At 35.6% G+C, this 16,198-nt stretch overlaps 1 protein-coding gene across 4 annotated transcripts in view; it reads left to right on the forward strand.

Moving 5' to 3' along the window:
• Positions 1-16,198, forward strand: part of ROCK1 (Rho associated coiled-coil containing protein kinase 1) — a 146,838-nt gene that overhangs the window by 85,394 nt on the left and 45,246 nt on the right. For 3 of the 4 annotated variants that reach the window (XM_049698115.1, XM_049698116.1, XM_049698119.1), the window contains exons 11-16: positions 2,745-2,805; positions 6,399-6,487; positions 8,562-8,610; positions 13,098-13,233; positions 15,415-15,506; positions 15,604-15,850. In XM_049698115.1, the coding sequence (XP_049554072.1) occupies positions 2,745-2,805; positions 6,399-6,487; positions 8,562-8,610; positions 13,098-13,233; positions 15,415-15,506; positions 15,604-15,850 (674 nt within the window). The remainder of the gene's footprint in view (positions 1-2,744; positions 2,806-6,398; positions 6,488-8,561; positions 8,611-13,097; positions 13,234-15,414; positions 15,507-15,603; positions 15,851-16,198) is intronic. The other variant, XM_049698118.1, reaches the window with a different exon arrangement.

The following is a 16,198-nucleotide window of genomic DNA, read 5'->3' on the forward strand; positions in this document are numbered from 1 at the left end:
GCCTCTCACTGTTGTGGCCTCTCCCGTTGCGGAGCACAGGCTCCGGACACGCAGGCTCAGCGGCCATGGCTCACGGGCCCAGCCGCTCCGCGGCATGTGGGATCTTCCCGGACCGGGGCATGAACCCGTGTCCCCTGCATCGGCAGGTGGACTCTCAACCACTGCGCCACCAGGGAAGCCCCAGAGCTATTTTATATTGAAATACACAGAGAACCTTCAAAGTGGTGTGTTTGCTGCAGCATCCTTTCTTTTTTTTTTCTTCTTTTTAAAAAAATTATATATATATATTTTTAATTTTTAAACATTTTTTTATTTTGGCTGCACTGGCTCTTAGTTGCAGCATGCGGGATCTTCATTGTGGCATGCAGGCTTCTTAGTTGCGGCATGCGAATTCTTAGTTGCAACATGCATGTGGTATCTAGTTCCCTGACCAGGGATCAAACCCCAGCCCCCTGCATTGGGAGCACGGAGTCTTACCCACTGGACCACCAGGGAAGTCCCTAAATTTTATATTTTTATCAATTATTCTCTGGCTTGGTTTCTGAAACACTCAAGGTGTTGATATAAACACCCCCCAGTGTTTCTGGATTTTCTGTAATAGAGTTCAGCAGTTAATTACTTTTTCTGCACAAAAGTAATTAATTTCTCTGCACAAAGGTAATCTTGAATTAAATAAGCATTATATATATATATATTCTTTGTACTATTTATCCATTGTAATACACTAGATTATGTTCCGTGAGTTCTCCTTGTATTCATGTGTTTCATATCCCAAACTAATTTCTGAATTTCTTAAAAGTAGAAATTGTAGTCTGTTCTTAAATATCACCACCTTATTGAGTAATATAGTGTTTAGTCATTGTTTCTTACATGTTTGGTTGGAGGTATGGTTGCTCTTAATAAAGAAAGAATCAGCAAAATATTAATTACCCTTACTGTAATATGTAAGTATAATTTTGAATTGCATGAAATTAAAAACTTCTGAAATTCTTACTTCTGAAATCCAAACATACAAGAACAGAGATCTTTACTGTTGACGTATAGCTGAGTTATAAACATTTTAAAAACAGCCTTAAACTTTTAGCTATATTCCTAATAATCTAATACCTCTTTCATAAAAAGTTTACCTAAATGACCAGATTCTATATGAAAGCAACAATATAATATGAAAAAGAACCTTGAAAGGAAAAAAAAGATAAGAAGTGGAAGAATGAATGGACGTGTACATTGGTATCCTTACATTTCCAGGACTGTATTCAGAGAACTTTATGTTACTAACCTTGCAGAAGGCTAAACATAAACTTTACTTATATAGCATATTATATTTAGAAGATAAATCAGAGATCAAATAGTCTGATCTATCTAATTCAGATTCTACTGGTGTTGCTGTATGCTTTTATTTATATCACATAATGCAGAATCTCACACTGAATTTCTGAGGCACTTTATAGTCAATGGAATTAAATTGCACTATATCTAGGAGTTGTCATTTGTTATATGACCTTTTCTCTACAAACCTGCTACATAGCCCTTGTTATTGTCTCCTGAATATTTGATTCTGTGGTTGATCTGAATAATTTTCCAAGAGAAACATGGGAAATGACATATTTTCCTGCTGTTTCTTTTAGAGCACTGCTATATATATGTTCATGGTACTTAAAGGACACTTGATTATCTTCTGTTTTTCACTATGAATTAATTATTTCTAGTGTGTTAACAACTGCCCCATAACAGCTGTGAAGTATACTGTAGCTATTTGATCTCTTTTTGAGGGAGCTCTACTGGTTAACCAAGGTGGTAACTGTAGTGGTGATGTAGATGTAGTAATAGTGGTAGTCATAGGATGGTAAAGGAAGTAGCAGAAGTATCTTACCTTTACCTAACATTTTTGATTGTGTAGAAAAAATTTTTATATGATCTGTTTATATCTGTTTGGTAATCTGATAAGATGTCTAAAGAAGACCTCTGAAGATCACTAATATCTTGTATTTGTAGGTAATTCTAACTTTATATTGAATTTAACAAACTCTGCAAGGCTTAGAGTCACAGAAGATTGGCAGGACATCTTCAGAACTTTGGTTCTGTTATTTCAACCACTTACACAAAAACTCTTAACTTTTTTGCCCAGAAAAGCAATATCATTCTTTGTGGCCATACCGCGCAGCTTACGGGACCTCAGTTCCCCGACCAGGGATTGAACCTGGGCCACGGCAGTGAAAGCGCTGAATCCTACCCACTGGACTGCCAGGGCACTCCCCAGCAATATCATTCTTGACTGAAGGATAATTGGGGGCAGTGGGGAGGAATTGTGCACATGTCTGTAGAAGTCAACAATTCTTTATTCCTGATTCTAAATCCAAAAGCTCTAAAAACTAAAAGTTTTTTAGTGATTTGTTTGGTGGCAAAACCTGCCATAACCTGCTCTCATGGCCAAAAACCTAATCTGAACTAAGTTGAGACTATTTTATGGTTTTTATTTATTCTCTTTGGTATGAATATTCATATATTTTGCTGCAGGAATATTAAGGTATATGATTACAGAGTGCTGCTTCAGACCTAACTGGGGGTTTTATTTAATATAGGTATCATTTCTGTGTTATGTTTCTAAAATAAAGAATTAAGAACCTGCACTCAATTTTTAAAAGCAGAGCAAGTACAAAAGATAGGCATATAGTATTTGTTACTGGTTGTTACTAGATATTAAAGAGTTTTTTGTTTTCTTTTAAAAACTATTTTCTTCCTAGATACTTATCTTCAGCAAATCCTAATGAAAACAGAACTAGCTCTAATGTGGATAAAAGCTTGGTAGGTATTTTCTTATTGTTATTATTTTAAAAGTTGTTTTGTGGATAATGTATTTTGTATGCATGATACTAAGTAAATATGCATTGCTTCAGAAAATGTAGTTAGTGATTTTAAATTTTTATAGCACTTTTTATCTACTGTTTCCTCTCTTGTTTGATTTCTTACCTGAATATCAAATGGGATATTATATGTGGAGGCAGTTAGTAAACTATACATTGCTACACAGATTGACAGAGGTGGTCTTTTTAGTCTTTGGAATTAGGAATTTATGATAAATCAGTGTATCAGTAAGAGTCTTGACAGGGAAACAGATGGCACATTCAAAAGATTTAAATGAGAGTTTTTGTGTGTGTGTGTGCTAAAATTTACATAACACAAAATTTACCATTTTACCATTTTTATGTGTACGGTTCAATGACATTAAGCACCCTCACGTTGTTGTCCAGTCATCACCACCATCATCTCCAGAACTTTTTCTTCATGCCAGACTAAAATTTTGTGCCCATTAAAGTCTGCATTCCACTCTCCCTTCAACCCCTATTAACTATTATCCTTACTTTCTGTCTCTATGAATTTGACTATTCTAGGTACCTCATGTAAGTGAAATCATACAGTATTTGACTTTTTGTGATTGGCTTATTTTTCTTAATGTCCTTAAGGCTCAGGCATGTTGTAGCATGTATCAGAATTTCATGCCTTTTTAAGGCTTAATATATTCTGTTATATGCATATACCACATTTTGTTTATTTATTAAATGAAGAGAGTTTAATGAAGGGACTATTAATGGTGCTATGCATAGGATCAAGGGGAGCAATAAATAAAGAGAGCTAAAGCAGCCATTGATTGACAGCAGTGGGAAGCCATTTCCCTTAGTCTGAAGGAACAAGGAGAGACAAATCTTGTTACCACAGCTCAGAGAGAATGCGTAGAATCATGAAAGAGGAGCATAGAACATAGAGCACTGCCAGAGCCATGGTAAGGCAAGAAGAGTGTGAGGAGAACGGATATTTCATTTCTCCCAACTGATTTTCGGCTGGTGTCTCCTGAATGCTGAAACGAAGCTTAAAATCATAGGACAGCAGAGCCCAGTCAATGCACTCTGTAAATTTGAAGGCAGAGAAGGTCAGAGGATGGGTCTTCAAGGCTGGAAGGGAGAGGTGGCAAATGGAGAATAACTAGTACAGTGAGCATCTTCTAATTTGACCACTGAAAAGTGAATTCCTGTACGAAGTGAATATTAGAGACATGAGTTCTTTTTATTGTTAGAACAGCTCATGTTCATGAGACAGAGGATTAAAATATTTTCTATTAGCTTACATTGAGAAGGTCCTTTTGGGTTAACCAGGACTTTTCTTAAATATACCAGAAATAATTATCTGGCCATCCTCAGAGCATTCTTTGAGCTCTTTGTGTGCTATAGCCTCCATATTTGTAACTGAGATGAGGTGTAGGCAGCAATCATTTTTAAAAGCTGACAGAATTCTTCTTTCTCCTTCATATATTTACTCTTAAATGTGAGAGAACATATGGTGGGAAGGGAAAGTGAGAAAAAGGGGAATGAACTATGCGAGTACTGGTTAGCTGTTATGGCCATTTTTCTCTTTTAAATTCTCATCCCATTAGAGCTATTTGCCAAAAAATATAGCTAATAGGGGCTCAAAAATCTTCAAAATTAAAGCACATTTGACCTGGAGATGGTGACAATAAGGAGCTGCTATAACCCCGCTCTGACTGTATTACTTACCTGTAAGTTTAGAGCTACATTAGGACTTAAAAAATAATTCAGTGGAATCCTGTTTTCTTTGGGCTGATCTTGTTCAATGGTGACTGCCATAAGTTTCTGTCAGTGGCTTTTATCTTTTACTCTGGTTAAGATCACAGGGGAAGAAGAAAACGCTTGTGTGCCTACTATTTCTGTTAACCTAGAACTAAGTACAAAAATCAACTAATTTAATTTTCAACTCTTCCCTGAAAGCCTTCTAGCAGAGATGCTAGTGAACAACTTTGCAGTTGCCAAATATGATGAATATTTTTCATTCCGTATCTTATTTTTCTTTTTGCTGCATTTGACACTGACCAGTCCTTCCTCCTTGGAACTTTAAGAACCTTCATGTTCTCATTATTTCCTTCTTTTTCTCTTTCTACCTCTGGATTTTATTTTCAGTCCTCTTTGCAGGATCTCCTCCCTTTCTCTCTCCCCCCAACCCCATAATTATTAAGTGTTTCTCAAGATAGTTCTGATCTTGGCTCTCTGCTCATTATCTGTAGTTAATCTCATGTGTGTCTAGCTTGCTCCTCTGAACAACATACCCGAATCTTTTCTCTCTCTCTGACTGGACTTCTCTTCCTGCACATCTTTCAGACACTTCAACCTAGGCCAAAGCCTAACTCACACTTCTCCTCTGTCCATCCCCTCACCAGCAGTTCTTTTTGTGTCACCCATCTTTTGTAATGCTACTCTGTTCTTATTTCTAATCAGTTGCTGGGTTATAAATTCTGCCTTTTGACTGACACAGTTATCCATTTCCTCTTCATTTCTACAGCTTCTGCCTTATATCACACCTATATACTCTTTTTGCCTGAACTGTCTATTAATTGGTTGTTTAGTCTAGAATTTCTCTGCTCTCTAACCTATTCACCTTATTACCGAAGTGATGTTTCTAAAATGCCAATACTCTGTCATTTCCCCTTTTAAAGTGTTTATAGGTTAAAGTGCCCAACTCCTTTTCTGCATACAAGGATCATAGTCCCACTTGCCCTTTCAGATTTTATGTGATTTGTTCTCCCTGTTATGTTCTTTGCTCTGCCTAGACTTGATTTCTTCCCATTATTCAATCATGTTTTCTTTCTCTCTACTTTTGGACTCATTCATTTTAGCTAAAATGCATTCCTTCTTTCACTTCCTCTGCTTGGTAAATACCTCTCTTATAGGTCTCATCTCAAACATTCCATCTTCAAGGCAGAATTAGATGTGACCTCTTCTCTTCTTCAGTACACCTTATGTATAATTTTATTAGTACCTACCACATTGTATTATAATATTTTGTGTATATGTCTGGGTTATTGTAGGTTCTTTTCACCCTCCTATTCCCCTGTGCCCCACTATCAAACTATTAGCTTCATGAGAACGGGGACCAAATCTTTTTAATTTTTGTGTTACTAATGCCTACCACAGCACCTGACATATTAGTAGGTGTTGGAAAAAAAATGCTTGTTAAATTAATAATAAAGGGCTTCCCTGGTGGCGCAGTGGTTGAGAGTCCGCCTGCCGATGCAGGGGACATGGGTTCGTGCCCCCGTCTGGGAAGATCCCACATGCCGCGCAGCGGCTGGGCCCGTGAGCCATGGCCGCTGAGCCTGCGCATCCGGAGCCTGTGCTCCGCAACGGGAGAGGCCACAACAGTGAGAGGCCCGCGTACCGCAAAAAAAAAAAAAAAATTAATAATAAAAGTTTCAGATAGAAAGGAAAAAGGTAAGATTGGATCAGATAACTCCCTTGTAAACAGGTATAAAATGGTAATATAAACTTGCTATTTTAAAATTCTCTATGAATATTCTTACTAGAATAAGTTTTTGTTGTTTTTAATTAAAGCAGGAAAATTTGCAAAAAACAATTTATAAGCTGGAAGAACAGTTGCATAATGAAATGCAGTTAAAAGATGAAATGGAGCAGAAGTGCAGGTGAGAATATACTTTATGTTTTTCACATTAAAAGTTGTATAGCAAATGCTGATTTTAAAACTTGTACTCTATAAACCCTTGAAAGTAGATGGAAGTAAGGCAGAGATGTAAAGATTGCTATTGATATACATTCAGTGAAGAATATTCACTTAATGCCTGGTTTATTGATTTTGTCTCACATTTTAATTAGCTGACGAAAAGGGAAAATTAGTTTACATTAAATAAGATGCGTTCTAAAGTGTAGCTGTTTTTGAAGATTAAAATTCACTAAATTTTCGGTGCAGACACTCTTTTTAATTTCCACTATGGGTCGCTATAGCAGTATTTTTTTCAGAATTTTTTTCCTATGAGTCTAAATTTAATAAGAGCATATATATTTATGAAAATATAAAATGATCAAGATAATTTAAAATAACCTAGCATAATGCTTAGTTACTTATTAATTACAAACAATAACACTTTATTATATTGTTAGTAGATAGTATTGAATAAATGAAAAACAGGTAACAGATTAAGTATTCAAAAAAATGGAATTGAGAAAATTGGCAATTTTGTGAGTGGGGGAGAGGAAACAAGTAAACTGCTCACTACCTACAGTTCCTTATAGATTAAATAGTTAAGCATCTAATATAAGCTTTTTTTAGAAAAGCACTTTAAGGAAATAATTAACTGAGCCCAGTATTTGGAAGGAATTTCTAGGTATAAAACATAGAAATAAGGAGAGGAAATGGATAGATATTATTACATAAATGTTGAACAGTTTCTATTAAAATTAAAAGGCAAATGACAAATTAGTGGTAGTGGTGGTGGTAGGGATCAATTTAAGGAGGAAATAAGAGTGGCCAAAGTGGCCAATAATCATACGAAAATGGGTGTGTGTGTGGTGGGGGGGTAGCCTGAGATGAAACTGGGAAGGTCGACAGAGTCTAGATCTTAAAACACTGTCTTTGAAAAGCTAAGAAATTTGGGATTTATCCTAAGGGTGATGAAAAAACATTAAAAGTTATTAAACTTAAAAGTAAAACAAAAGATCAAATTTGCTTTTAAAAAAGAACTCCCTGGTTAATTACACAGCATTTGACATTTATTCACCTAAATGAGAATGAGGGAGGAAGATGAGTCAAGGAGGATTCCCAGGCGGAGTGCTTTACTTGGGACAGGAGAAGAGAAGCAGATTGGTATTGTGGGAGGGGCCGCCGGGCAGAGGGAATTCATTTAGCTTTGGACATGCTGAATGAGCTATTTGGTAAGACATCCATGTGAAACGTTGCATGTACAGATTTGAAGCTCAGAAATAGGTTTAGAGCCCCAAAAATGAATTGTGATGGAGATAATAATACACTTTCAGTTTATCTCAGATTTTTGCCCAAGTTGCCTAGTGGTGCATTTACTGCTTTATATATGCCACCTTTCCCTTCATTTACTCACTCTTATATTAAAGGTTAAATGGTTAATCTTTGTGAAGTAGCAAGTATTGCATGAGGGAATTCAGGGATCCTTAATCTAGGATCCATAGACCTCTCCTAAAGCATCCATGGATGGAATTCAAGGTCCTTAAACTTGGGTGACAGAAGTGAATCTTTTCTGTAACCTTTAGCTGAAATTCAGCATTTTCTTTAATTATGAACACAGTGAATAATCCACAGTTATTAGCAGTAGCTGTGAATTTTTTATTACCGATAGAAATCACAAATATTATCTTAGAATGCAGTTGTTATTTATCTCTAAATACCGTTTATGCTCATTACTACTTTAAAATTACTGCTGCTAGATCTTATTTAATATATTAATAAAATGCATATATTAGTGAATCATACTTTTTTAAAAAAGGTTATGACTGTATTTCAGTATAATTTTGGTTTCTTTTAATCCTATGTATTTTATTTTATGCTTTTAAAATATTATTCTGAGAAAATGCCATAGGCTTCACCAGACTGACTGCCAAAGGGATCCACAGTACACACAAGAAAGGTTAAGAAATCTTAGCTAAATGGAAAAGTAAGGAATGTGGTGTTTCACCCCAAGCTATAAAAAGTAAATATATCTATAATCTATATTGCTTTTGCTTTTACAGAACTTCAAACATAAAACTCGACAAGATAATGAAAGAATTGGATGAAGAGGTACTTTTTGTTTTCTTATCAGAAGTTTTCCTTTTTGAGACTTTTTCCCTCTTTCAGATTGTTTTCTGAGAAAATTATATTTGAACTTTATAGGTTGCAATACAGAACAGGACCAAAGAATTATGATGAAAGCCTCACTTTGGAGCTGCAGGTTTAAGTGAAATTAGATTATACTTTAGTTTCTTTTGTGTGGTTTTATTCTAGAACCATGTTGAAATTTTAGTACATAAATTTCAGTTCAGTGGTTCTTAATAGTTGAATTTGTCTGTCTCTTTCTGCTACAGTTCCAGATTCAATTTTTGATCTGTTGCTCCTTTCTCACCTTTCAACTATTAAGAACCACTGAACTGAAATTTATGTACTAAAATTTCAACATGGTTCTAGAATATGGGTAAACACACTACACTCTCCTTCTCCTCTTAAGTTTTTTTATGTTACAGTTGAAGCAGAAATTACGGCATTGTCTAATGTGGTTCTCCATGTATATAGAAGAAATTTTTAAGACAATTATAAATGGGTATAAAGGGAGGTAAGGTTTTACACTTTAATCAAACTGGTAATATGCCAACACTAGTAATATAATGTAGTACCTAGAGCAGCCACTGATAAAAATTATACAAAGAGATACACTTAAAAACACTAGTAAATCAAATAGAATTCCAAAAAATGTTCAAGTAACCTACAGAAAGACAAGAAGGAAAACATGGGACAAAACAAAATGGGAGGCTTAACTCTAACATATCAGTAATTTATATTAAATGTAAATTAAATGCAACATCAATTAAGATAGATTGTCAGAGTAGCTTTTTAAAAATTACCTACCTGTATGCTGTCCAGCAGAAACTCTCTTCAAATGTAACAATATAGCCAAGTTAAAAGTAAGAAGATGGAAAAATACATCATGTAAGCATTAGCAAAAAGAGGCAGCAATGGCAATATTGATATCAGGTGAAGTAGACTTTAGGACAAAGAAAATTACCAGGGGCAGAGGGACATTGCAGAATGACAAAAATGTCAATCCTCTGAGAAGACATAACATTCCTAAATTTGTATTCATCAAACAGAAGAGCTACAAAATATGTGAAGCAAAAGCTGATAAAACTGAAAGGAGAAGTAGACAAATCTGCGATTACTGGTTGGAGACTTTTTAAATGCCACTCTCTAGACAGAGGATCAGCAAACATATAGGAGAACTCAGCACACCATCAGCCAATAGGATCTATTCAACATTTGTAGACCCCTCCACCCAGCAACAGCAAAGGACACATGTTTTTCGAGCACTCAAGAAACACACACCAAGATAGACCACATCCTAAGCAAACTTCTCCAGATTTCAAAGAATTAAAATCATACAGAGTGTGTTCTCTGACCAAACTGTGACCAAACCAGAATGAATAACAGAAAAGTATCAGGCAAATCTACAAACACGTGGAAACTAAACAACACAGTTCTAAATAATCCATAGGTCAAAGAGTCTCAAGGGAATGAAAAAATACATTGGAATGTTAATTATATCTCATAAAGTTATTTTTCAAAGTTATGGATCTTCATCTTTTTAAAAATATTTGAGGGCTTCCCTGGTGGCGCAGTGGTGAGAGTCCGCCTGCCAATGCAGGGGACACGGGTTCGTGTCCCGATCCGGGAAGATCCCACATGCCGTGGAGCGGCTAGGCCCGTGAGCCATGGCCACTGTGCCTGTGCGTCCGGAGCCTGTGCTCTGCAACGGGAGAGGCCACAACAGTGAGAGGCCCGCGTACGGCAAAAATAAATAAATAAATAAAAATATTTGAACAATGAAAATGAAAATAATACATCAAAATTTGTGGGATGCAGCTAACATAGTGCTCTAAGGGAAATGTATACACTAAATGTTTACATTAGAAAAGACGAGAAGTCTCAAATCAGTTATCTAAGCTCTACCTCAGGAACCTAGAAAAAGAAGAGCAAAATAAACCCAAAGCAAGGAGAAGGAAGGAAAAATAAAGAGCAGAAGTCAGTGGAATTGAAAACAGAAAAATAATAGAGAAAATCAGTGAAAATAAAAACCCAGCTGCTTGGAAAGATCAACAAAATTGACAGTCCTCTAGCAAGATTGTCAAAGGAAAGAAAGGGACACAAATGATCAGTATCAGGAATAAAACAGAGCATATTCCTACAGACTCTACAGATATTAAAAAAAAAAAAAATCTTAAGGAAATACTATAAACAGTTCCAAACGAGTAAGTGTAATATTTAGGTGAAATGGACTAATTCCTCCAAAAATACAAACTGCCACAACTCACACAATGTGAAATACATTATTTGAATAGCCCTATATAACTATTAAAGTGAATTCATAATTTAAAAGCTCCCCCAAAATTAATCTTCAGGACAGATGGTTTTACTAGAGAATTCTACCCAGTGTTTTTTTAAGATTTTTTTTTTTTGATGTGGACCATTTTTAAAGTCTTTATTGAATTTGTTAAAATATTGCTTGTGTTTTATGTTTTTGTTTTTTGGCCCCAAGACATGTGGGATCTTAGCTCCCTGACCAGGGATCGAACCCCGCACCCCCTGCATTGGAAGGGGAAGTCTTAACCACTGGACTGCCAGGGAAGTCCCTATCAAGTGTTTTAAGAAGAATTAACACCAATTCTACACTCTCTCTTCTAGAAAATATAAAAGAAGGGAACATTCCCCAGTGAATTTTATGAGGCTAGAATTACCAAGATACCAGAGTCTAGCAAAGACAGTACTACAAAGAAAACTATGGATCAGTATCCCTCAATCATGGCCAGCTTATTTTTGACCAAGGTGCAAAAGCAATTCAGTGGAGGAAGGATAGTCTTTTTAGCAAGTGGTGCTGGAGCAATTAGGTATTCATAGGCCAAGATATGGACCTCAACCTCAGTCTCACATCTTATGCAAACATTAACTTAAAATAGACCATAGATTTAAACAGGGACATAAAAAATATAAAACTTCTAGGGAAAAAATAGGGGAAAGTCCTTGGGACCTGCAACTCGGTGAAGAGTTACACATTACACCACAATTATGATCCATATAAGGAAAAAAATTCAATAAATTGGACTTCATCAAAACTTGCTCTGTGAAAGACCCTGATAAGAGGGTGAAGATCTGTAGACTGGAAAAATGAACTGTTGTTACACACAGCAACTTGGATGGATCTCAAGGATATTTTGTTGAATGTAAAAAGCTAATCTCAAAAGGTCCACACTGTATGATTCCATTAATATAACATTTTCAAAATGGCAAAATTATACAGATGGAGGACCTCCTGTTGGTTGCCAGGGATATAGGTGGTGGGAGAAGTGAGGGATGCATGTGGCTATAAGTAGTGGCTGGAAGGAGATCATTGTGCTGATAGAACAGTTCTGTGTCTTGATTGTGGTGGTGGTTACATGCATCTACACATGAGATAAAATGACATCGAACTACACATGCATGCTTTATACCAATATCAATTTCCTGATTTTGTTATTGTACCATTGTTAATAATGTAACTATTAGGGGAAACTGACTGGTAGGGTACATGTACTGTCTTTGAAACTTCTGAAATGTAGAATTTTAAATTTCAAAATTTAAAAATGAAAAAATAAAAGAATGATAAAATCTTACAATTGGAAAGATTTTGGATGATCTCTGTCAAATTTTACTAAATTTCTCTGACAGCATCTTACTTAAAAGATGGATTTCACTTAAAAATGGAAAAGCCCAGAAAAGCACGCACTGTAAAGGAGGTTTGTCCAGTGTGGACTCTTAAAGATAAAAATGAAGCATCAAAAGCAGAATATGCTGATAGTGGTAACTCAGAAACAGAAGATAAATTTTTTTAAGTTGTGGAATTTGGAGTATTTTTTTTCTTTAACCCTCCCCTCCCCTTAGTTTCATTTTCTAAAATAAATATTTCTTTCATTACTCTTTAATATGCATTAGTAGGTACATACATAGAACATCTTAAGAAAGGTAAGTTGTTACAGAGATTGGGAGGGGATTAAGGGAGACCTCATACAGGGACTGGTGAACTTATTATAAACACTGTAACCTTTGGTATCATTTGAGTTTTGCACCATTTAATTACCAAATATGTAGTTATCTGATTCCTTTTATATTTCATGTCTTAAACTTTAGGATTGTAAATAAACCAAAATATTGGTAATATAATACAGTGTGTTCATCTTAATGTGTTTGAATACAATGTGTTCGACCTTCAGTCTGACAAGATTCGTAGGGTTTTTTATACTCAAGGATTTTTTTAAATCTTTGAAAATTTTGTATGTCTAGTTAAAATAAGGGGATTCTCACTGTTTTTTTCTAAGGCAAGCTAATTCTAATATTAGAAAGTTGTTGTTGTTAGGAAGTATTATCTGATTTTGAAACCAAAATATCTATCTTAAGTAATTGTGTACTTTTTAAAAAAAGAACAGAGTATTCCCTTGAATAAATGAGGAGTATTAATTGTAGTGGTAACTTTTCTCATAATTTAGGGGAATCAAAGAAGAAACCTAGAATCTACAGTGTCTCAGATTGAGAAGGAGAAAATGTTGCTACAGCATAGAATTAATGAGTACCAAAGAAAAGCAGAACAGGAAAATGAGAAGAGGAGGAATGTAGAAAATGAAGGTAAATTGTTACTTCCTTTGAAAAACACTGGAATTTCTAACACTATCTTGAGGTCTTCATCTTGAGGTTGTTTTAAATTTAGTGCCTGTTATATATTTTTGAAGCCACAGTCCTAAGACACCTCATGAGCTAAATACCCATGTCCCAAAATTTATTTATAACATATTAGATTCAGTAGTAATGTTTTAGCTAGAGTACTGATTTTTATCCTTGGGTGTATATTGGAATTTCTTGGGAAACTTCAAAGAAAACTAATGCCTAAACTTCAGAAATTCTAATTTAATTGATCTAGACATGTAGACTGGGCATTGGTATTTTTAATAAGCTCTCTAGGCACTTCTAACAAGTAGCCATATTTTAGAACAACAAGACTAGAATTTTTGATATTAGTGTTACAAATTTAAAATAGCTTTCTACATCCTTTGATCCAGTGATTTCACTTCTAGAAATTTATTTCACATATACTTGTGCACATGTATACTGATATAGAAACAAAGCTATTCATTTTAGAATTGTTTAAAATGGCAAAAATTATAAACAATGTAAATGTAATCAGTGGTATAATAAATTTTAGTATATATGGTAGAATACTATGCATTTTATAAAAGAATAAAGTATCTCTTGGGCTTCCCTGGTGGCGCAGTGGTTAAGAATCTGCCTGCCAATGCAGGGGACATGGGTTCAAGCCCTGGTCTGGGAAGATCCCACATGCCGCGGAGCAACTAAGCCCGTGAGCCACAACTACTGAAGCCCATGCTCCTAGAGCATGTGCTCTGCAACAAGAGAAGCCACCTCAATGAGAAGCCCGTGCACGGCAACGAAGAGTAGCCCAACTAGAGAAAAGCCCTCGCACAACAATGAAGACCCAAAGCAGCAATAAATAAATAAATTAATTAATTTAAAAAAAAAGAATTTAGGGCTTCCCTGGTGGTGCAGTGGTTGGGAGTCCACCTGCCGATGCGGGGGGCGCGGGTTTGTGCCCCGGTCCGGGAGGATCCCGCGTGCCGTGGAGTGGCTGGGCCCATGAGCCATGGCTGCTGGGCCTGCATGTCCGGAGCCTGTGCTCCGTGGCGGGGGTGGGGGGCCACAACAGTGAGAAGCCCGTGTACCGCAAAAGGAAAAAAAAAAAAGAAAAAAAAAATTTAAAAATATTTTTTAAAACAGAATAAAGTATCTCTTTATAAACTTATAAAAGAATCTCTAAAATGTATCTTACCAAAAAAAGTATAGATTGTTTAAAACAAGATTGCTTATCTATATATGTTTAAGTGTGTGTGTGTGTAGATGTGCATGTGAAAACATATATATATATATATATATTTGTGTTTTTATATATTAGGGTATGGATACACAGACTATCTTAGGAAGGATATGCAAGGAATTAGTAATAGTTGTTGCTGGGGAGGAGAGCCAGAGGGGCTGGGAGACGACGTGAAGGGAGAAAGACTCATGCTATACTATACACCATTTGGTACCTTTTGAATTTTGAAGCATTTTATTTAGTTAGTTAGTTACATCTTTATTGGAGTATAATTGCTTTACAGTGTTGTGTTTCTGCTGTATAATAAAGTGGATCAGCTATATGTATACATATATCCCCATCCCTCCTCCCCCGTGAGCCTCCTTCCCACCCTCCCTATACCATTCCTCTAGGTTGTCAGAAAGCATCGAGCGGATCTCCCTGTGCTATGTGGCTGCTTCCCACTAGCCATCCATTTTACATTTGGCAGTGTATATATGTCAATGCTACTCTCTCCCTTCGTCCCAGTTCCCCCCCGCCACCCCACCCTGTGTCCTCAAGTTCATTCTGTATGTCTGCGTCTTTATTCCTGCCCTGCCACTAGTTGAACCATTTTAAAAATAATTGAACTAATCAAAGATTTGTACTATTCAAAAATAGGTAATATTTAAAATTAGCTTTATATAATTTCACTAATAGATTAACCTTTATGAAAGGAATAAAAGAATTTAAAATATTACAGCAGTGGAAACATCTGTTTTTGCATTCTGTATTATAAAACAGTGCTCTACTTTTTGATAAATTTAAAATGTAGGTACTTCCAAGTTGGAATATGGACCTAATATAGCTGACTTTTATGGCCTAAGACCAAATTTCATTTTTTAAAAGGGATTTATATGTTTCCTCTATGAAAACTTACATATTATTCCTTCATTTTCTAGTTTCTACATTAAAGGATCAGTTGGAAGACTTAAAGAAAGTCAGTCAGAATTCACACCTTGCTAATGAGAAGCTGGCACAATTACAAAAGCAGGTAAGTTTTTGGAGTGAGGTTTTTTTTTTTTAAATCAAAATTTAAGTTTGATTGTGTTTTGGTAAAAAACTATTTTCTTGCTCTCTTTTTTAATTAGCTAGAAGAAGCCAATGACTTACTTAGGACAGAATCAGACACAGCTGTAAGATTAAGGAAGAGTCACACCGAGATGAGTAAATCAATTACTCAGCTAGAGTCCCTGAATAGAGAATTGCAGGAGAGAAATAGAATTTTGGAGAATTCCAAGTCACAAATGGACAAGGATTATTACCAGCTGCAAGCTGTATTAGAAGCTGAACGAAGGGACAGAGGTCATGATTCTGAGATGATTGGAGACCTACAAGGTAATATTTTTTCTTACTCTGGTAAAATAGACATAAAATTTACTGTTTTAGCCATTTTTAAGTATACCGTTCAGTGGCATAAAATACATTCACATTGTCATGCAACCATCACTACTGTCCATCTCCAGAACTTTTTTTATCATTCCAAACTAAAAAATCTATACCCATTAAATCTATACCCCATTTCCTACTCTCCCCAGCCCCTGGTAACCACCATTCTACTTTATGTCTCTGAATTTGACTACTCATAGAAGTTATTATTTATCCTTTTGTGTCTGTCTTATTCCAGTTAGCTTAATGTCTTCAAGTTTCATCCATGTTGTGGCATGTATCAGAATTTCTTTCCTC

Source organism: Orcinus orca, chromosome 15, assembly GCF_937001465.1.
Source record: "Orcinus orca chromosome 15, mOrcOrc1.1, whole genome shotgun sequence".
In the NCBI taxonomy this organism is placed as follows: Eukaryota; Metazoa; Chordata; class Mammalia; order Artiodactyla; family Delphinidae; genus Orcinus; species Orcinus orca.